This window comes from Lactuca serriola, chromosome 8, assembly GCF_051521515.1.
Source record: "Lactuca serriola cultivar US96UC23 chromosome 8, Lser_US96UC23_V15, whole genome shotgun sequence".
NCBI lineage: Eukaryota > Viridiplantae > Streptophyta > Magnoliopsida > Asterales > Asteraceae > Lactuca > Lactuca serriola.
In genome coordinates this window covers 187,145,397-187,167,277 of record NC_136415.1, presented here as the reverse complement: position 1 = coordinate 187,167,277, position 21,881 = coordinate 187,145,397, and the positions used below count along the sequence as shown (strand labels likewise).

General features: G+C 40.7%; 1 protein-coding gene across 1 annotated transcript; it reads right to left on the bottom strand.

Annotated features, from left to right (window-relative positions):
* Positions 1–18,291: 18,291 nt before the first annotated feature.
* LOC145070386 (uncharacterized) lies at positions 18,292–20,655 on the bottom strand. Its single transcript, XM_079017318.1, has 5 exons — positions 19,796–20,655; positions 19,579–19,637; positions 19,313–19,441; positions 19,006–19,141; positions 18,292–18,747 (listed from the first exon to the last, which is right to left on the bottom strand). The coding sequence occupies exons 1-5, from the start codon at positions 20,489–20,491 to the stop codon at positions 18,460–18,462; spliced, it is 1,308 nt and encodes a 435-aa protein (XP_078873444.1). The 5' UTR covers positions 20,492–20,655; the 3' UTR covers positions 18,292–18,459.
* Between the last annotated feature and the right edge of the window lie 1,226 nt (positions 20,656–21,881).

The following is a 21,881-nucleotide window of genomic DNA, read 5'->3' as shown; positions in this document are numbered from 1 at the left end:
AGTAAATGGGAAAATAATGTTTTACCCCAGCAGTGTCACTGCCGGCTGAATGAGATAAAAATGCAGACTGCAGGTAGTATTAAATGTACAATATACCTCGGGGAGCCTGTTTTGCCTCTAATTCTTAATGTGTTAATTAAAGGTCTGAATGTGAACTCGTATATAACCATGGTGATTGACGATCGAATAACGGATGACCCTCCAGGTCACATGTAATATGGTGACATTTTGTCACCCTTGGACCTAGCCGGCTCGGACTGTAGCTAGCAGTCGGGATGTGGGAGTGTCTGTCCCGTATAGATCTATACACGTAATGCCCACTCTCCCTTCAAGAGACTCAGGTTACACGGTGATCGCACAGTGAAGTGTCGTATCGAGAAGAAGTATGTCACATTCCATGTTAGTATATTCTCTTGTATTAGAGTATATTGTATTTCTTAGTATAATGTATTGAGTGTTCTCTCGTATAGTTTATAGTATTCTCTTCATATAGTATTTAGCATGTATAGACTCATAACTGTACTAAATATAGTAAGTGTCATGGTAATAATAGTAATGAGCGGTAATCCTTAACTATACCCATTATAGTTAAATAGAAATGTTAGTTGCATGCCTTTGATACACAAAAGTATTGAAATGAAGTGAAGACTTTTATATCTAACATGAATATATATAATATATAACTAAGAATTCAACGACAGTCGGACAGATAACAGAATACCCTAAGTCCATAATCAAACAAGAACAGGAAGTAGGGTGACCTATCAATTCTAAGTCCTTCAAGTCTTAGTTATATAAATATATTAGTGTAGATATGATTTGGAAACAAAATAACTTTAAAAGTGTTGGAAATAGTTTAATAGCAAATTAAGATGAAAATGAGTTTGATAAATATTTAAAACAGTTTTGTTGGTAAAGCAGTAAAAGTATAGAAAATCCTTTTAGTTGCAAGTTATAAATAACATGTGATTGATACTATAACTTGTATTCCCCCCCCCCCCCCATAAAAGCATTTAAAAACATTTAAAAGGTTGATTAAGGGGTATGAACTCACCTGCAGTGAGTGGAGTGGATGGAAGTGTCGGGTAGGATGCTAGGTGTCAAGTGAGGACTTGGACACACACACAGATCCTATGTAACATGTAGTGATACATAGTTGTATCCAATTAGTTATTTAATCATTAATTTAGTAAGTAAAGACACTCTAATGCATGAAAACACTTTGCTTCAAGTGCTAGGAGTGCTACGGGTTGCATCTAAGGAGTATATGGCCTCACTATGGAGTTTACACTTCAAATGGTAGTCCTTAGGGATATTTACGGTTTTTGAACCATTTACCCCATGAGTTTACTGTTGGAATAGTGTCTAAGGCTGCAACTATATTAGACAAGTATTTGACCCGGTTGTGCTTGGTCCTTTTGGGTTGCCTTCACCATAGCAACTTGATAGGATGATTTATTATGAGAGAGTAAATATTATTAATATATTATGAGAATAATATAATGAATAATATATTTGTTATTTGATTAATATAAGTCATAGAATTAATTAGAATTAATTTGGTGACTTAAAGAGATTAATTAAATAAAGGGGTATAAACTGTCAATTGTTTGATAGTTAAACTTTAGACTGTAAATCCATATGGATATGGTATGGACGAATTCTAAGAGTTTTAGGATAGCTAAAATCGTCCATATAGATATCTAAGGAAGGATTTGGATAGCCTTAAGAGAAGATTATCCAATTAGGGTTTAGGTTGTAACCCTTAAGGAGTCTACAAGTATAAATAGACCCCATGGCATAAGGAAATCGGCACCTCTCCTAAAGCAAGAGAACCCTGGCCGATTTCCTCCCCTCTCCTCTCTCCTAAATCATCTTCCTTGCTATTGGTGTTTGTAAGCCATTAGAGGAGTGACATTTGTGACTCTAGAAGCTCCAAGACCTCAAGATCAACAAGGAACACAAAGGTATGATTCTAGATCTGTTTCAATGTTGTTCTTTAACCTAATTAGTCATTAGAAGTCTTGGATTCAAAGCATGTTTATTAGAAAGCCTAGATCCAAGCATTAGGGTTTTGCATGCGCACATAGGAAAGTTCTTATGGCTAAAACCCATCAGTAGTATCAGAGACTAGCTTGGTTTTCTTTAAATTGTTGCTTGATTAACTGAAACAAACCTGCAAAATTCGATTTTTAGGTTTCTGAGTCATGGACTCGGCGAGTTCCAAGGTGGACTCGGCGAGTAGGCCGGACTCGGCGAGTCCCCTTGTGCACTCGGCGAGTCCAGGTGTCAGGAATGGCCAGATTCGGGATTTTTTCATAATTATCTTATGGAAACTTACCTTAATCATAATAGATCAATCTAAATCTGATTTTTTGATATATATGACTATTATCTTGATCTAGTTAAAGGTATTTATCAACTAATAAAATATTTAATTTCCTTATATGATAATTAATTAATTATTTTAATTATTTTGGTAATTATCTTTCAAAGAAATCTTGAATAAAATCAAATATAGATAATTAGGATATTAATTGTTAATTGGAATTATTTGTTATTTGATCCTCCATGTTTTAAATGTTTAAAACTTACCCACAAGTTTTGAAATTTATATTTGTGATTAAAAGTTTTAATTTAGACAACTTAAATTTCAAACCCTAGATTTTAAAAGTTTTAAAATATAGCCCTATACTAATATGATATTACTAGAATAATATATATATGTATAACTAAATGCTAGTCTTACCGTTAGTAGGCCTCATTCACGAAGCCGATCTATAAGGTGGGTATAAGGTTGCGGCCTATAAAATGGCGCTTAATGGGTGTACACTCACACCCACCGCTTGCTTGATTGGTGGAGGGTCGTTAGCCGAACGGGTAGGATAGGGCAACCTCATCCTCTCATTCAAAGTATAATAAGAAATATAAAGTAACTACAAATATTTTAAAATTTTCCCAATCCTAGTTACTTTAGGAAAAGTGAATTGATGCAATCCCATGAAATTACACTTTGCACCTTGCTAAGAAGTTAGTGGAGCGTGTGTGGTTTACCGGCACACTAATTGGTTCTAAGCGAAGGTGGCAAAGGGTGATTCATTGTTTATCATAGTTCGATGGAGCGTGTGTGGTTTACCGGCACATCGAATAAATGATCGTTACAATGAAGGCACCATGTGAATTTGCATGGTAATTCACACCCGCTTTGTGATCCTCGGTATCCCAGTCAGAAACAAGAGGGGCATATCGAGATTTAAACATGCCATTGAATAGTTTCAATGAATCTCATTCGAACCTAGGAATTCTCAAAAACACTTAGGACTAATAGTTTAAGTTTTGTGATGGAGAATTAGTGAATCGTCATTCACTTACCTTCAATTTATTTGCATGTTAGATTACGGCATCCCTTTTCTAGTATGTAAATGTTATTGTTGGATCCTAGCCCTAATTTTTCTTATTGGGTGATAATTAGGGATCCTTATTCTAATCTATCTTTGTCCTTTCTAATTGTAGATGTCGAACGCAAACAACGCTGCTGCTAGTTCTTTCACGTTGATGAGCCTTTGCCAAAAGGTCACCTTCGATGGAACGAACTTTAGCGAATGGATAAGATACATTCGCACCATTGCTCGCTATGAGGATAAGGAGTATGTCCTCGATGAGAAGCTCGAGAAAATCAACCCCGAAATTGCTACTCCCGCCGAAATCACCGCTTTTGAGACTCATGAGCGAGATGCAACGAAGGTACATTGCATCATGATCGCTACCATGAACTCCGAATTCCAAAAGTCCTATGAGGACATGTACCCGTACGAGATGCACCAAGACTTATTGGAGAGATACCACCAAAACGCGAGACAAGAGCGTTATGAGATTTTCACCAACATGATTTCCGCTAAGATGGGTCATGGAGAATCTCTTACCGTGCACCTGCAAAAGATGCAAAGGTATGTCGACCGCCTTCGCAAGTTAAATGTTGACTTCGGTGAAGACTTGGCGATCGATATGGTGCTTCACTCTTTGCCTCCGATGTACAACCAATTTAGGATGACCTACCACATGAACAAAGAAGAGGTCACCCTAAGAAAACTCCAAGGTCTCTTGAGGGTCGCTGAGAGCAACTTCAAGGACAAGTCTGTTGCACCTACTCCCAATCCGCCCGCTGCTCCTGTCTTGGCTATTGGTCAAGGAAAGGGAAAGAAGAGGAAAGCTTCATCGAAGAACTATCGCAAGGTGAAAGCCCGAGATGGTGCCTCTTCTAGTGGGACCAAAGTTGATCCCGCTAAGCCCTGTTCTAACCCAAAGGAGGCAGAGTGCCACCACTGCCACAAGATAGGACATTGGAAGAGAAGCTGCCCGGATTACCTGCAAGCAATCAAAGAGGTAAAGATCAAGCCATCTTTCGCAGGTATATACACAATCAAATCTAACGATTCTAATCATGCTATTTCTTGGATTCTTGATACCGGTTGTGGTTATCACATTTGTTCTAATGTGCAGGGACTAAGAAGAAGTAGGGATGTGGAGCAAGGATGGATCAATCTAATCATGGGGAACAGAAGATCGTCACCTGTGACCAAGATTGGAGTGTATTCTTTAGTGCTTAGGAATAGTTTGGTTTTAGATTTGAACAATTGTTGCTATTCGCCAGAAATGGCTAGAAACATCATTTCATTTCATGGTTTATATAGACAAGGATTTAGATTTTCTTTTAATAATGAGAATGGTTCTATTTTGGCTTATCTAAATGGTGTCTTTTACTTTGAAGCTATACCATGTAATGGAATATATGAAACCGTTATGATTGTTGATAACTTAGGAAATGATGTTTTAAATATTGATTCTTCCACTAGTATGGATAAAGCATCCTTGTGGCATTGTCGTCTTGGACATGTCAACAAGAAACGCATAGCCCAACTCCAAAAGGATGGAGTGTTGGAGTCATTCGACCTTAGGGAAGATGACACATGCGAGTCTTGTTTGCTTGGAAAGATGACTAAGTCACCCTTCACGAGTACATGTGAAAGGGGCGAGGGTCTATTGGACCTAATACATACCGATGTATGTGGACCGTTTAGATCAACCACGAAGGATGGAAACCGCTTCTATGTGACTTTTACCGATGACTATAGTAGATATGGGTATATCTACTTAATCAAGCAAAAGTCAGACACCTTTGAAAAGTTCAAAGAGTTCAAGAATGAAGTGGAGAATCAATCGGGCAGGAAAATCAAGATGCTTCGATCTGATCGAGGAGGAGAGTACCTAAGTCTTGAATTCCACGATTATCTCAAGGAGTGTGGAATAGTTTCACAATTGACGCCTCCTAGGACACCGCAGTTAAATGGTGTGGCAGAAAGGCGTAATCGAACCTTATTGGATATGGTTTGCTCTATGATGAGTCGTGCTTCACTACCTATCTCTTTTTGGGGGTATGCCTTAGAGACTGCCGCCCATATCCTTAACCGAGTCCCTACTAAGAAGGTTGCCAAAACACCTCACGAGATGTGGACAGGGAAAGCTCCCTCGTTGGCACATATCAAGGTTTGGAGTTGCGAGGTTTTCGTAAGACGAGATACTCACGACAAGCTTGAACCTCGAAGTGAGCGATGTATTTTCATCGGCTACCCGCAGACATCCTTTGGATATCTCTTCTATAGACCGAAGGACAATGTTGTCTTCGTTGCGAAGAGAGGAGTTTTCCGAGAGCGAGAACTCATGAGCCAAGGAGACAGTGGGAGGCAAATCGAACTTGAAGAGATTCAAGATTCGATAGATGAAGGAACCTCTACTGCTGGCATTCAACCCGAGGAGGAAACTCCGGTTGAACCGATTGATGAATCCTTACCTCTTAGACGTTCCGATAGAGTTAGAGTTCATCCCCAGTTTTATGGCTTTCATATTACTACCGAAGGGGACACATATATTAGTGATGGTACACTAGTAAACCTTGATGAACCTAATAGCTATAAGGAAGCCATGGCAGGCCCGGAGTCTGCAAAGTGGAAAGAGGCAATGGACAGCGAGATCCAATCCATGTATGATAACCAAGTTTGGAATTTGGTTGATTACGTGCCCGGACGTAAGACCGTTGGGTGCAAATGGATCTTCAAGAAGAAGACCGACGTGGATGGAAACGTACAAACATATAAAGCGCGATTGGTCGCGAAGGGCTTTACTCAAACTCCGGGAGTTGACTATGATGAGACCTTCTCACCAGTTGCGAAGATTAAATCTATTAGAGTGATGCTAGCAATTGCCGCATTTCATGATTATGAGATTTGGCAAATGGATGTCAAGACCGCTTTCCTTGACGGAAAGTTGGCTGAGGATGTTTACATGGCTTAGCCAGAGGGGTTTGTGGATCCGAAGCATCCGGATAGAGTGTGTAAGCTTGAGAAGTCCATTTATGGACTTAAGCAAGCGTCTCGCAGATGGAATCTTTGCTTCGATGAGAATGTCAAAGAGTTTGGTTTTGTACAAAGCGAAGACGAATCTTGTGTATATGTCAAAGCCAGTAGGAGTATAGTAAGCTTCCTCGTTCTATATGTCGATGACATATTACTCATAGGAAACGACATCCCGACTCTGCAGGAGGTTAAGTCCTGGCTCGGGAAGTGCTTCGCTATGAAGGACCTCGGAGAGGCTTCTTACATTTTGGGAATAAGGATAGTAAGAGAAAGAAGTAAGAGACTAATTGGACTTAGTCAGAATACTTACTTAGAGAAGGTACTAAAACGTTTTAGTATGGAAAACTCAAAGAAGGGAGAACTACCGATACAAAGTAATGCCAAATTGAGTAAGACTCAAAGTCCGAGTACCGAAGCTGAGATAGCAGAAATGAGCCGAGTACCATACGCTTCCGCAGTTGGCTCAATCATGTACGCTATGACTTGTACTCGCCCTGATGTAGCCTTCGCTTTGAGCATGGTTAGCAGATATCAAGGGAATCCTGGCAAAGCACATTGGATTGCGGTGAAAAACATCCTTAAGTACCTTCGGAGGACGAAGGAATGGTTCTTAGTCCTCGGAGGGAGTGATGACTTGAAGGTGCGAGGGTATAGTGACGCCAGTTTTCAAACCGACAGGGACAACTACCGTTCGCAGTCGGGCTGGGTCTTTACCCTAAATGGAGGAGCAGTGACATGGAAGAGTTCCAAGCAGGAAACCGTAGCTGATTCAATGTGCGAATCAGAGTACATTGCAGCGAGCGAAGCGTCGAAGGAGGTAATATGGCTAAAGAACTTCATCGGTGATCTTGGAGTTATACCTGCCATAAAGGAGCCAATGGAGATTTTCTGTGATAACGAAGGCGCGGTTGCCTTGACCAAGGAACCGAGGGATCATGGTAGATCAAGACATATCGACAGAAAGTATCACTTCATTAGACATCGTGTAGAAGAAGGACGACTCGTAGTAAAGAGGATATCATCAGAAGATAACCCAGCAGATCCGCTTACGAAGGGACTGAGTAGGGTTAAGCACTTGCAGCATGCTAGGAGTATTGGGCTGAAGGATGATATTAACATAGATTAGATAGTATTAGAAACGTGTAATAGATAAATGTAATTGACATTTGATGATTAAATAAAGGAGTTTTATTTATGAGTAATGTTACTATCTTATGTTAATTGTTTAGCTATTGTTTCATTTTTGCATGTTTTGACTTCCAGAATAATTAAGATTATTAAGAATAATAGAAATTGTTCAAATGGTCCACAATCGTTCATATGTTGGGAGTAGATATGAATGAAGATTGTCATGAATTGGTGTGTAGAATGTCTAAATGGTGTTAGACATAGCAAAGGATTGCTGTAACGTTCATGAGTGCTTATGAACTAGTTTTGAGCATTGGAATAAACCCGCGCTTGCTGGAATCACCTTATGGAATACGATATAAAAGGTGATCGCAAGACGATAATATCATATGGTCTTAAAACCTAGATATATGATTTGTTATTTGTTAATTGATTGTACATTGATAATATGAAAACGCATCAGTAACTCGGTGTTATAAAACGTATTGTTGTGTATAGTTGGTTAATGAATAAGTAAATGCATATAAGTCGAAGTTTATCTGTAACTTTTATCTAAGAAGGTAAAAGCGATATCTCGGCCGCTCGATGATTTGATTTGACTTATGTGCCGGGCCCGGTCAGAACTGAATTGATGTGTTCGATTAAGTTCTATGTCGAATAAATCAGAGATCGAGAAACCTAAATGCTTGACTAACCATTCCATAGGATTGTCAGCATGATATCTAACAGAGGACTGTACGTTCCCTTATCTAAAGGACAAGATTGATTAGATCAGAGTTGACAACGTCTTTGAGAGCTACGATTGCAAACCGAATTGTACTTATGTATATAGTTACTAGACTTATCCAAGTGGGAGACTGTTGGAATAGTGTCTAAGGCTGCAACTATATTAGACAAGTATTTGACCCGGTTGTACATGGTCCTTTTGGGTTGCCTTCACCATAGCAACTTGATAGGATGATTTATTATGAGAGAGTAAATGTTATTAATATATTATGAGAATAATATAATGAATAATATATTTGTTATTTGATTAATATAAGTCATATAATTAATTAGAATTAATTTGGTGACTTAAAGAGATTAATTAAATAAAGGGGTATAAACTGTCAATTGTTTGATAGTTAAACTTTAGACTGTAAATCCATATGGATATGGTATGGATGAATTCTAAGAGTTTTAGGATAGCTAAAATCGTCCATATAGATATCTAAGGAAGGATTTGGATAGCCTTAAGAGAAGATTATCCAATTAGGGTTTAGGTTGTAACCCTTAAGGAGTCTACAAGTATAAATAGACCCCATGGCATAAGGAAATCGGCACCTCTCCTAAAGCAAGAGAACCCTGGCCGATTTCCTCCCCTCTCCTCTCTCCTAAATCATCTTCCTTGCTATTGGTGTTTGTAAGCCATTAGAGGAGTGACATTTGTGACTCTAGAAGCTCTAAGACCTCAAGATCAACAAGGAACACAAAGGTATGATTCTAGATCTGTTTCAATGTTGTTATTTAACCTAATTAGTCATTAGAAGTCTTGGATTCAAAGCATGTTTATTAGAAAGCCTAGATCCAAACATTAGGGTTTTGCATGCGCACATAGGAAAGTTCTTATGGCTAAAACCCATCATTTACGGTCGTAAACTCATGGGAATGGTGTGTTTGAGTGCTTCAAGGTCTTATGCTTCATAAAGAAGGGTCCTAGGGTTGAATCAAAGGCTTAGGAAGTGGTTAGGGCTCGAAATGGCACACTTCTTGGAGTTTACGGTCCTTGGACCATGTTTGGGTGTTTACTACCGTAAACCCATGAGTTTAAGGTCGTAAACTCATGTTTACCCCCTCCATTTCATGTTTTGCGGTTCTTAGATCATTCATGCAAGTTCCTAGTTCATTAGCCAAGCATTGGAAGGAGTTTGGGGCATCAAAACCCCTTTTAGGGGTGTTTACGGTTTTCGGAGATTCCCAAACCGTAAACCCATGTTCTTGGGGGGTTTTGGGGTTCATTCCATGGATTTTCAAGCACACTAAGTAGATAATTAGCTAGGAAGAGTATACTTACATATAGGAAGCTTGCAAGGGTGTTTTAGGACCCAAAAACACTAGTGTGCTCTTGGTGTTTTGAAGATGCTTGAAGATCTAAGTAAAAATAAAAAATCCATGGATGAAATGATGTACAAACACTAGATTTAGTGTTGTGTGAACGAATTTTAGGGAATAAAACTTACATTTTTGGTGGATTTGGAAGAAATGTGTGATGATAGTTGAGAGAAAACTAGTTGTTCTTGAGGTTGGAAGTGTAAAAATGAAGACAATGAGGGTAAACTCATGCTATATGCATGAGTTTTGGGAGGAGGGTGTTTACGGCCCAAACACTCCTTGTTTGGCCGTGAACACCTAGCTAAGGTGTTGGATTGTTTTACTCGTGACACCTCACTAATAACGACACTTCCTTTTATTAAATCGTTTGATGAAAAATAAAATAAAACACCAAACAGACTTAAATCCAGCCAAAAATGTATTGAAATATTTTTTACTAATATTTGAAGTGTTCGAATGTGGAAATTATGCAAATGAAAATGTCAGGTTGTCACACCTAATAGTTACCAAACATACCCCCGCTTCTAAGATCTTCTCAATCAATTCCGTAATTTACTAAACAGCCCTCAACTGCCAAAATTCTTCACAATTCAGTCCGGGAATTACATTTATTAATTTATTTATTTGTTTATTGATTAAATGGTGTGTTATAACTCTCCCCCACTTAAATTAGATTTCGTCCTTGAAATCAACCCTTATCATTCCTTACATGCCAACCGACTCAAGTAAATTGACCATAATCCTGGGCACACCCCAGCCTTCTTAGGGTAGCCATGACCAATCTTTGCAAAGGCTTAAATTCCACTGGTGAACGAATTCCTCGCAACAAGTCCACATCTACTTTGTCTGAAATCTGTTGTCTTGAGATGGTCTGATTCCCTGACAGACTCCTGTGATTTTCGCAACATCATTGATCAGACTCCTGTGATTTTCGGATCAGTTAGAGAGGCCATTGTGGAGCGTATGGACAGTCATCTGGAGGCCTTTAAGGCCGGGATAGTTTCAGGATAGATTGGGGCTCGTCTAGATCCCGATTCTTATGGAGTTCAAGGATCCATCAGGGAGGGAGATCCCATTTCTAGTCTTTGCCATCAGGCGACAGGAGTGAGTGGGGCATCCTGTCTCCAAGAGAGACCTCTGCATGATTGGATAGTTAAGGAGGTTTTGCGAGTCGTTCGCGAGGATCTGCCCGACATGGTCGTGAGGATCACTGATAGGTTGATCGCGAAGCTCCAGGATCAAACAGCTGTTGTTCAGTCGACGGGCGGTGTCGATGGGGTAACGCAGGAGCGAGAGACGGGTAGGAAGTCGGAAAGGAAGAGGAAAACGGATGAGACTCAAGAGCCACAGGTTCGGGTAAGAGGCCCAAGGGTTCGGATTTAAGGACGAGGGACTATGAGAGCCGCAGTCGATGCGGGAAGTGCGGAAGGACGCACATGGGTGTGTGCAGGCGTAGAAGTGGTGGCGATGCTGGATGTTTCAAGTGCGGCCAGATTGGTCATTTTAGCAGAGACTGTGTTGTTACCATCGCCCAGGGACCTGATCTGATATGTTTCCATTGCAGTCAGAGGGGCCACAAAAAGGCCCACTGTCCGAGTTTGTATACAGCAGGGCAGGTGCCAGCTCCTGCCCTTGGGACTTCGAGAGCCACCAACGGACATCAGGGCCGGACAAGGGCGCCCACGGCTTAGAGCCGAGTTCTCCGGTTGATTTCAGCAAGGATTCGAGCAGCGCTGAGTGATGGAGGTATGTATCTTTTACCTCCCTGTCAATTATTATTCATGTTATTATTGTTATGTTGTTGCATTGATATCAATAAGTATATGTGTTGGGGTATTATATTACCTACTTGTGACGGAGTTTTATGCCATCTGCATACCTTGGAATTAGAATGGTGAATTGGAGGTCGTCCCCTCTAGGGCAGGTTACTTCGGATACAGTAACTGTAGCATGTATGTGTAAGATTCAGTAGTGCCTCACTACTTGCGGAAGGTGTTAGTCGGGTAATGATCAGTTATATTCATAATAGTGACAATCCAGAGTTTCTAGTGGAGTAGCTAGCGGTAAGGAAGTGGGTTAGAGATGTTCACCCTAACCGCAGGCTCTCGGGATGCATTCATTACAACAAGTACAGTTAAGGATTGAAGGGTGCTCGGTTAGTTAGCAAGAATGGTTCGGATCTGGTAAAAGTTAGCTGGAGCGCCAGCAGAGATGAACGTTGGCGGGCAGCAGATCGCCCTTTTAATGGAAGAAAGGTTGGGGAATCCTTTCGACCAGTGAGCCGTAAGGAGTTAGCCAAATATAAGTGGGGGTGAACCCTCCGAGTATACAAGGATAAGAGCCCGTAGACCCAGAATGAGTACACGACCTCGAAGAAGAAAAGATAGTAGTGCAGCGATTGATGGATTGAGGAGTTCAGGATTGGGAGTTTGAGGAACTTCCCAACAGTTAGTTCATGTAATTGAGATGGATAGAAGATGGTTGGGAATCCAGGACTGAAGGACCGCTTGTAGGACTATAGTGAGTCGGAATGAGGATCCTGAGAACGGTTAGCAAGAGATGATTTCGTATTGAAAGCCAGTGGCAGTGTCAGCATGCAGGGTTGTGTAGATTCAAGAGTGGGGAGTTTGGAAACTTCCCAACAATAGTTTATTGTATCCGGATTACTAAACGGTTGGGTTGGGAACCAAGTCGAAGAATTCCTCGATGAAGCGCTAAGTATATCAAGGATGTAAGATGTCAAGGTTGATGTAGTATTCGATGACTGAGAGCTGGTTTTGAGAAATCAGGATGAGGAATTACTAGCAGGACTAGGGATAGTCAGGATGTCCTCAGATAGTAGTATAGTGTTGTAAGTCTACGGATGTAGCCGTATCATTCTTCAGGTTAGTAGATAGCATGAGCACGTTGTTTGGACGCAGGGGAAACATTAGTACCCACCAGTTCGGGTGCAGTAATGAAGATATGGGAATCTACGGGTCAGATTTCGGATTTCTCAAATGAGTCAGTTATGGTTAAGCCGGCGATTCGATAGTCGGATCGTCACCTCAGTTATGAGATCAGGATAGTAGTGGACCATTAGGTTCGTGTATGTTAAGGGCTACCGTTAGTCTGGGAGCCGTCATGTTATTAGTCGTGGAATTGATGATGCAGGATGTGACGTTGGGACCTGATCGGTGGATCGGGGGGTTATTAGAGCCACAGTGACAGGATAACTAGTGGAAACTAGTTCCATAGAAGGATTTCGTTCAAAAGTCGTGGGAGCGACTAAGTGAGGAGTCCTTTGACTCCACAGTTGAGTTGGAACTCGATGTTGCAGAGAACTGGCGAATGATTGGAGACCAGGAAGGTCTTGAGGTATTTTGGGAAGCAGTCATATAGGCATGTTCAGTGTTTCATGCAGTTCAGTGTTTCAGGCAGTTCAGTGTTTCAGGCGGTTTAGTGTATCAGGCAGTTCAGTGTTGCAGGCAGTTCATTGTTCGGATAGTTTCAGAGTTATGGACAATATTAGTATTTGTGTTGGAATGTAAATGAGGGCGGTATAGTTGGTTGAATTGGAAATGGCAAGTCCCTCTCAGCAGGATCAGTTGAGTCTTCTGCCAAGTATAAGTGATCTGCGAGGGTAATTAGGTAGGTAGCCTTTCTTTCAGGAAGGGAGACTCAAGTTTTTTTTTGGAAATTGAGTAGTCAGATGACAGATAAGCAGGCTGGTTCCAGCAACATCGATTCAGTATGGATGACAAAATGGATAGAACAGTTATAGATAGTCGAAGTATCTTCAGGAATCGCTGGAAGCGACTAGGAGATTGCGATGGAGTGTAGTGACCGGTGGGAGTCCGGTAACCCAGATATCGGCGGATTAGTTAGACCAGGGTAGTCTCAGTGCATCCGGTAGGCGGATGAGGGGCAATAGAATTTTCAGTCGGAGGAAGTAACACTAAGGAATTATGGAAAAGAGAAGAATTCAGTATGTACCATTAGTACTGACCAGCACTATGAGTGAATGGAGTGATGGACAAAGGGGTTAAAGTCACCAGGGAGGGTGTTGAGGCGTATTGTAGGTCAGTTGACCATAGGGAACTTCGAGGACAAAGTTTAGTTAAGTGGTGGAGAGTTGTAACACCCGAAATCTGAAAGGTCAAGAAAGGAAAGGAGAAACCCTAAGTTGAAGAGGGTTGACTCGGCGAGTCTAGGAAGGAACTCGGCGAGTCGGAGCGGGATCCGGGTGTAAAGTAAGTGACCGACTCGGCGAGTCGGCAAGTGGACTCGGCGAGTCTGCTCTGGGTTGGGAAACCCTAATTTCGGGACTTGGTACCCTATTTAAGCATCGTATTCTCTTCCCTAGGGCTCATTTGCAGCCCCTATAGTCCAGAACCAGAAACCCTAAGCCTCCATTGTTGCTCATTCAAGCTTTCTTGCCATTTTGGGTGATTTGAAGGAAGAAGGAAGAAGGCACCCATTGGGGATTCAAGGATTGGTAGTAGATCTAGAGTTTGTGAGGTCTTCCAGAACATTTGAAGGTAATGAGTCGCTACGTTCCCTCTTTTGCATATAGATCAACCTTTATCATGAGATTTAGGGCTTTTAGGACAAGTTTATGAACCATTTCGAGTTAGAAGCCCAGATCTGAAGTTGCTACTTCCGATCTATGTGTATCTTGGCCTAGAGAATCATAAAGCATTAGTCTATGGGTTGATTGTTAAGCCGCTTTGTCTCAAACCCTAGTTTATAGTGTTTTGAGCCTAGATCTCCTTAGCTACACGTAAAGATTGCCACTTTACGTAAGGAATAGGCTTTAGAAGAGTGGATCTACAGTTTGGAGTCCATGCATGACTCAAAAGCCTCTTAATATATGAAGGACTGAGTAGACTCGGCGAGTCCTTCGAGTGGACTCGGCGAGTAGTATGAAGATGGATATGAACTCGACGAGTTGGACGAACAACTAGGCGAGTCTGTTGAAGATTGCCTCGGACTCGGCGAGTTTGTTCTTGGACTCAGCGAGTCAAGTCGCGAAACCCCAAACCCTTCGAGTTAAGACTCGGATCAGTGAGTTGAGTGGGGACTCAGTGAGTTGGTCAGGTCATGACTTGGAAATCGGTAGACTCGGCGAGTCAGGGGCTGACTCGGCGAGTCGAGTCGTGAATGAAGGGGTTTCTGAGCTTATGAACTTGGCGAGTCAGTAGGCTGACTCGGCGAGTAGGGTCAACTCGGAAGGTTGACTGTGACCAGGACTTTGACTTTGACCAGAGTTGACTTAGTTGACTTTTAGAGGGCTGTCAAACTAAGTGTCATATTGATATTGGTAGCTCGGAGAGCTGGAGGAGCAGCAGCTCAGAGGATTGTCGGTTATCAGCCAGAGGATTATCGGCAGAGCTCAGCAGTTCAGGTGAGTTTCCTTCCAGTAAGAACGGGTCTACGGCCACAATGTTGGCCCGAGTAGCTAGCAATAGTTTCCGGACTTCGGTCCGATGCAGTAGTTAGTATGTTTGATGCCTTCGTGGCTCAGACAGGATTTATGTGTTACGTGTTCCGGGCTACGGCCCGATGCAGTATGCAGTATATGTGTGTTCATGCTAGTTGATACGTTTATGTTATGCTTTGTTCAGTGAGTTCGGACTTCGGTTCGATGCAGGGGACAAGGTCCCAGTCAGTTTTCCGGACTTCGGTCCGATGCAGGGGGCAAGGCCCCAGTTAGTCCGGACTTAGGTCCGATGCAGGGGACAAGGTCCCAGTCAGTTAGTCCGGACTTCGTTCCGATGCAGGGGACAAGGTCCCAGTCAATTTCCGAACTTCGGTCCGATGTAGGGGGCAAGGCCCCAGTTAGTCCGGACCTCGGTCCGATGCAGTAGGCAAGGCCCAGTATGTGTTTTATATGTTATTGTATGGTATGTGGTAGATTGGGGGAGCTCACTAAGCTTCGTGCTTACGGTTTTCAGTTTTGGTTTCAGGTACTCAGTTTTCAAAAGAGGAGCTCGGGAAGATTGCATTGCACACACCATAGTCAGTTAGCCTGGGAATGTTTGACTCTGATAATGAGATTATGTTTTGAATTAATACTCGAAAAATTATGTTATGACTTATGATACAGTTTTTATAAATATGATTTTAGTAATGTTTTTAAAGAAATTTTTATTTGTGATTTTTGAGTCGTTACACAACCTTCTACCAACCTCTTCCCATCAATCATGTGCCCTGTCCTTCAGGAGGCAGGAAGCAAGTCGGTCCTTGTCTCCTTTAGAGACTACGGCTGGTACAAAAATATTGGTGATATCTGCCAATCACCTGGTGCTAGAAATGGGGTCCCTAGCCCCATGATAATCTAGAGCTTCACAAGCTTTGAACTCCTGAGTCATCAACGTACGCGTCCCTATCATGGCTGCTATCTCTGTGCAGAATGCACTCAGCCTCTCATCAGAAATTTCTAAAATACCCTCCTTTGATGATACTGAAGATCACAAGAGTCTGGTCAATGATATTGTGCATACCCTCAGATGGAATGAACTCCCTCATCTAACCATCAAGCTCCCCGACTCCAGAGTCCGAGTTTGATCCCTCGTTGGCACCATAACTGCCATCTGGTCTATCACGTAGCGTCACTATACTCGAAACATACCAGCACAATCTTCATAGTACTCATCATAACTCGAGGGATCTCACACACTACAAGTTCCCAAGGTTCATCTCAACCTTCCTTGATTCGAGTACGGATCCTTTACTATCAGTAGTACGGGCCCATACTACTTTCCACATCTATCCGTACTTTTCTCAAGAACGGCCTCGACTCCACCAAATCCCTTCTTCTACTATTGTTGATCTCATACTAAACTCTTCCTAGGCTTGCCCTAGGGTAATCACCAACCCACTCTCCGCCATCATCTGCATAAGAAGTCCCTGCTACCTCCCCCTAACTAGCTCATAAATTCTATTACATATTACTTAGACTAGATAATTCTTCGAATGAGAGATCCTATCCTACAATGGTTGGACTCAAACAAGAGCTACGAAATAGAGCTAGACCTAACCTTCTGAAATTATTTAGTCCTTGCAATATGTAACTTAAAGTATTTGTTTACTAGTTAGTGAAAGACAACTAGAACTCCTAAAAGCACAAAGCAAGCAACAATCGGACATTGAGTACACATAATCAAGCATATACTACTCAGGTTATCATCCTGACTAATCTGTACTAGCATGCAGTTCTCATAAACTCGAAACACATAACAGACATCCTTCCTAGATCCTTAGTCCTAATCTAGCATGTTGTTCTAATAAAGCTGATAATCATAACATAGCATAAACTTGTATGGGTAATTTGTGAGTACTTACATGAGCTCGACTAATTGCATGCACCACACCCTTTTCTCTTTTCAAAGTTCTTTTCTTTCTAAAAAAATTCTTCCTGCTTTTTCTAACCCAGGAGGAGTGTAGATGGGAGCACACAAGTGGCAATGGCGACTCAATCTCCGTCAATCTTATAAGATTCAATCTCCGTCAATCTCGTACCATCACACATGAAATCCTCAAATAGAGTCCCAATATTACATAGACAGTGGTTCTGACACCCTATGTCGTGGTTCTTTGTCTCACATAGATGGGGGCATTTCAGAAATCGAGATTGAGTCATTTGAAATTGAAGAAAGGGGCGTATGGTTCTTTTATTCAAACTCGTTTGAGACAGTGGTTGTATATACAAATATTTATAGGGAAAAAGATGATGTTGTTGGCAACAAAGAAGGTCTCATTGAAGCCTAACCAGAGACACTCCACACAGTAATCAAATTTGCATCACTGTCACTCATCTGCTCCTCCATCTCTATCGCCGCCTGCTTTTAGGTTAAGAACCCTAAATCCTTTCCTGATTTCGAATTAAACATTGCCATGCCCTGATTCTTCCTTCCTGATTTGCCTTGATTATTCTTTCCTAATTTGCTGATGGATTTTCCGATGGAGACTGTTGGTGGTGTTAACAGTAAATGTGGATGGTTTAATGGTAGTTTGAGTATAGGTTGCTAGTTCAGTGAATAAGGTGGTAGTTTCTAGTTATTTTTAGTTAAACACTTGCTTTGAACAGAGAAGTGGATGTGATGAAGTGAGGGGTGGAAGTGGTGCTCTATTTTCCGGTGAGGGGTGGTGATGATGATATAATTTCCGGAGGTGGTTTAGATTACCTGTTGTGGTGGTGATCAAGTCTTCAACAAAATAGAAAAATAATTAAAATAAAATTTAATAATTAAAAATGTCAAAAATGTTAAAAATAAATGGAAAAGGTAAAGGAAAATGTCATTTTTAGTCTTTTTATGTGTCATAAGAGATTAAACGTGCAAAATTAAACTAACGAGAGATGAAACATGTAACTTTTAACAGCACGAGGGACGATCCAAGTTAATTTTTAAAAATAAAGAGTAAACACGCTTTCTGACGTACGCACGAAAGACGATTGATATAATTTATCCAAACTACTTCTAATACCACCTATATACAAAAATCCAAAAGAGGAATTGAACCACGACTTAAAAAAGAAAAAGTGAAAAAGTGTTATCTCATACCACAGGAGTAAAAAGCTTTTGGTAATTACTTGCAAAAGTAAAACGAGTGATATATGGTCATCCAATCACCACATACAATTAAAAGTAAAAGAACTTCCCCATAACAAAACACAAAATTAATATAATTATATACAATTTTTATTTATCCTATTCCAAAATTTGAAAAATAATAAATAACGCGTATTTAAATCAAAGAATAACACATTTGTACAAAAATCACCCAACAAAAATATACAAGAATACACACTCTATACAAAATGAATCTTATATTTTACACACATAATTTACTTTCCACTTATTGGTGGCCTCAACAGTTTTTCAACTAAATCATTCCAATTGACTCTATTTTTTATGTCCTCTTCACACAAATCATCAGGAAGTTCTTGAGATGTTTTCGTTAAGGGCTCTTTCTCCTCATCATCTGTAGTCATGATCCTAACCGCATGAGGTATTTTAAGGCTAACTGCTCTTTGTAACGCATCTTTGTGTTCTTTTTCAATGGATTGTAACCTATCGAATTTTTGCACCTTTGGTGGTGTTGTAACGTGTTCACAACTCTTTTCCTTTAATAACTACAACAATCCAACAACATTCGGGTCAGATACAACTAATCCAACACTTTTTTAAAGTTATGTTTAGCAGACAAGCTGAAAAACTAGTTGCAAGCTGATAAAAAACGACGGTTGGTAAAACCAGCTGATAAGCTAGCTGAAATATGTAAAATGACATTGAAAGGCACGTAGAAGATTGATTTTTATTTTTTTATAATTAATAAATTTGAAGTTTGTTATTATTTCATGATCTTAAGCCAAAACAAGAAGCATAGTTACCTCTAAAGCCTTTTGTGCTTCTCTTTCAATCCAGATGATTGCATGATCAGATGTAGCATTGCATGAAAGAATAATATGTTCGAATCTACCATCAACAGGAATTGCTGTTCGGACTTCAGGAGGGTATCTTCCGCATCTGTTTACAGTTGGGTTGATTTTAAAAAGTTAAAACTTCATAACAGAAAAAAAGGTGCAATTCTATAGTTGGATAGTTTTTTCGTTATTCAATATGTGAAAGTAAAAAACTTTGTAATAAAAAGAAATGAAAGTTGAGTTCTATAATAGAAGCATATATTTAGCAATTTACCTGCAAAACTTTCTCTCAACAATGTGGTACATTCTACCTGGTGCATAAAGTCTTCTAGGATCAGAAAGCTTCTTTTCTTCACTTACAAATGTGTCCTTCATGCAAACCATCAATAGCAAACAAGGCAAACTGTCGAAAGCATGAAGGCCTGGTTTAAGAGAGAAATCATAATCTTTTACTTTTTCCCCACAAGATGGAGCAAGTAATGGACTAATGGATAATATAAAAAAAAAATTGAATTTTTAATGGGAAATTAGACAACTAACCAAAAAATTGATTCGAATATATCTTCAAGTGGGGTGGACGTCCGTGGTAAGAAATCATCCTGTATATGATAATCGATAAAAAAAACCGTTAAATTGATTGCATTTGCAACTGTAGATCAGGAATGGAATGGAATTGAATTCCAATCCCAAATTGGTGAATGTTAGATTCCATTTCTGAATTGGAAAACTTGTAATATGAACAAAATGAAAAACATACCTGCAACACGATGGAGTAAATCACATCAGCATACTTAAGAGCAAGATTAAGCGATAAACACCTCGTAGGTGCAATCGCGTAACACTTTACTAATTCTCTAGCTATCCCACCAAGCATATCCCTATGATTCACCACCAACACTGTCAACAATGTCGCTACACCAGCTCCCAAAGAGTGACCCACGAACACCATCTTGTAACAAGACCCATTCTCCACCCACAACCGCTGTAACTCCTCCGACTCTTGATTCAGCAGCCAAACAGCTGATTTCAACAACCCATGGTGTACATACCCACCATCGAACATGTGCTTCCCTAATCGATTGTCCCATAACATTTCGTAATCACTTTCCTTTTTCAAATTCAGCCCTCTGATGGCCATTACGATTTCCCGGCGATTGTGGTCTAGGTAGATGAGATATGGTGGCGCGTGGCCGAGGGTTTGTTCGTAGGTAACACGTTTCACTACGAAATCTGGGTTTAATCGGTATCCACCAAAGGGAGGGAATTGAGGGTGATGGAGGTCTTCCTCGTAGACGGCGAGGGTGAGGCGGCAGAGATGGGGAACAGGCTCGAACTCATCGGCGGTGGCTGGTGGCCAGGAAGCACTGTCGTCGGCACCTGTATGTGTGCATCGCTTCCAACCCCACCGGAGGCAACCTAAGCCTACAAAACACCCGACACAACAAACTGACATGCAAAATCTTCAAATTGCTAATTGATTCTTGATGACAAGAGGGTCAGATTCATTTGTTGTTGGAGGGATGAAGAGATAACGGAGCAATATGGCTTGTACGCCATTGACGAAGACCATTTTTTTTCCAGAAGGTGAAGACTGTTGACATTCTAGAAGTTGTGATTGGTTAGACCAGCCATCGCTCAAGCATTAGCAACCCTATTTTGGGGAATTACAAGTTGGACCCATGGAGTATTAGCTAGTATTCAATTTTAGTCCTCTAAATCTTTTAGTTTTTTCAGTTTTAAGTTTTAAATTGGGCAAATGTCATTAAACACTTTAGTTTGCAAGTTTTTGTCAGATTTACCAAAAGTCGTATTTTTGGTCTGTTAGTGCCTTAAATTTGCTCTAACTTTTTCATTAATACCATTAACAATGTCGATGTTATGTGGTTCATTAATCCTACGTAGATGCTAAGTCGCATCTCAATCTCCAATAAAACTCTTCATCCCCAAAGTTTGTCGTACAACTTCTTTTTTCTCCAACGGTAAATGACAACTTCTTTTACAAGATCAAACTTCAATGATGGTACAAGATGGAGGAACAAGAAGGTAATCAAATGTGGATGTGGTGATGTTTGTAGTATATTAGTCTCATGAACACCTGATAACCCAGGGTGAAAATTTTAGGGGTGCCTTAATTTTCAGGAAAAAGTAGAAGCGTTAGGTATTCCCGTTTGGAAATGGGAAGACATCACGATGGACTTCATTACGAAGTTACCACGAACAACGCGCATAGTGGATTTAATTTAGGTTATCGTAGATCGATTGACCAAGAGCGTGCATTTTATCTCGATTTAATAGAGTATCTCTATGGAGAAGCTGGCAGACATCTACATTCGGGAGGTTGTGACACGACATGGGGTGTCGGTTTTAGATGTTTCAAATAGGGATGTTCGGTTTACTTCTAGGTTCTGGAAGAGAATTCATGAGGAGCTGGATACTCGTCTGCATTTCAGCAAGGTTTTTCACCCATAGACTGATGGTCAGAGTGAGTGGACTATTCCGACTTTAGAGTACATGGTTCGAGCATGTGTATTGGATTTTGGCAGGATTTAGGACACATATCTTCCTTTGGCAGAGTTTTCATATAACAACAATTATCATGCCAGTATTGATCAACCTACTTTTGATATGCTCTGTGGGAGGAACTGTAGGACCCCGATATGTTAGGTTGAGGTTGGCCAGTGGGTGATGGGGAGTACAAAAGTGGTACTCAAGACGACTCATCAGGTCTGCAATAGACTTCAAACAACATAGAGCCGATAGAAGAGCTATACCAATAGACGTCGGTCGGACTTAGAGTTCCAAGTTAGGGACATGGTGCTCCTGAAGGTGTCACATTGGAAAGG

Bases quoted from the DNA above. Each gene is read 5' to 3' on its own strand.
- LOC145070386 (XM_079017318.1), bottom strand. From the start codon at position 20,491: ATGTCAGTTTGTTGTGTCGGGTGTTTTGTAGGCTTAGGTTGCCTCCGG. The intron at 19,442-19,578 runs GTTAGTTGTCTA...TGCTTTCGACAG, and splicing joins ATATTCGAATCAATTTTTTG to TTTGCCTTGTTTGCTATTGA. The intron at 18,748-19,005 runs GTAACTATGCTT...GGATTGTTGTAG, and splicing joins AAGCACAAAAGGCTTTAGAG to TTATTAAAGGAAAAGAGTTG.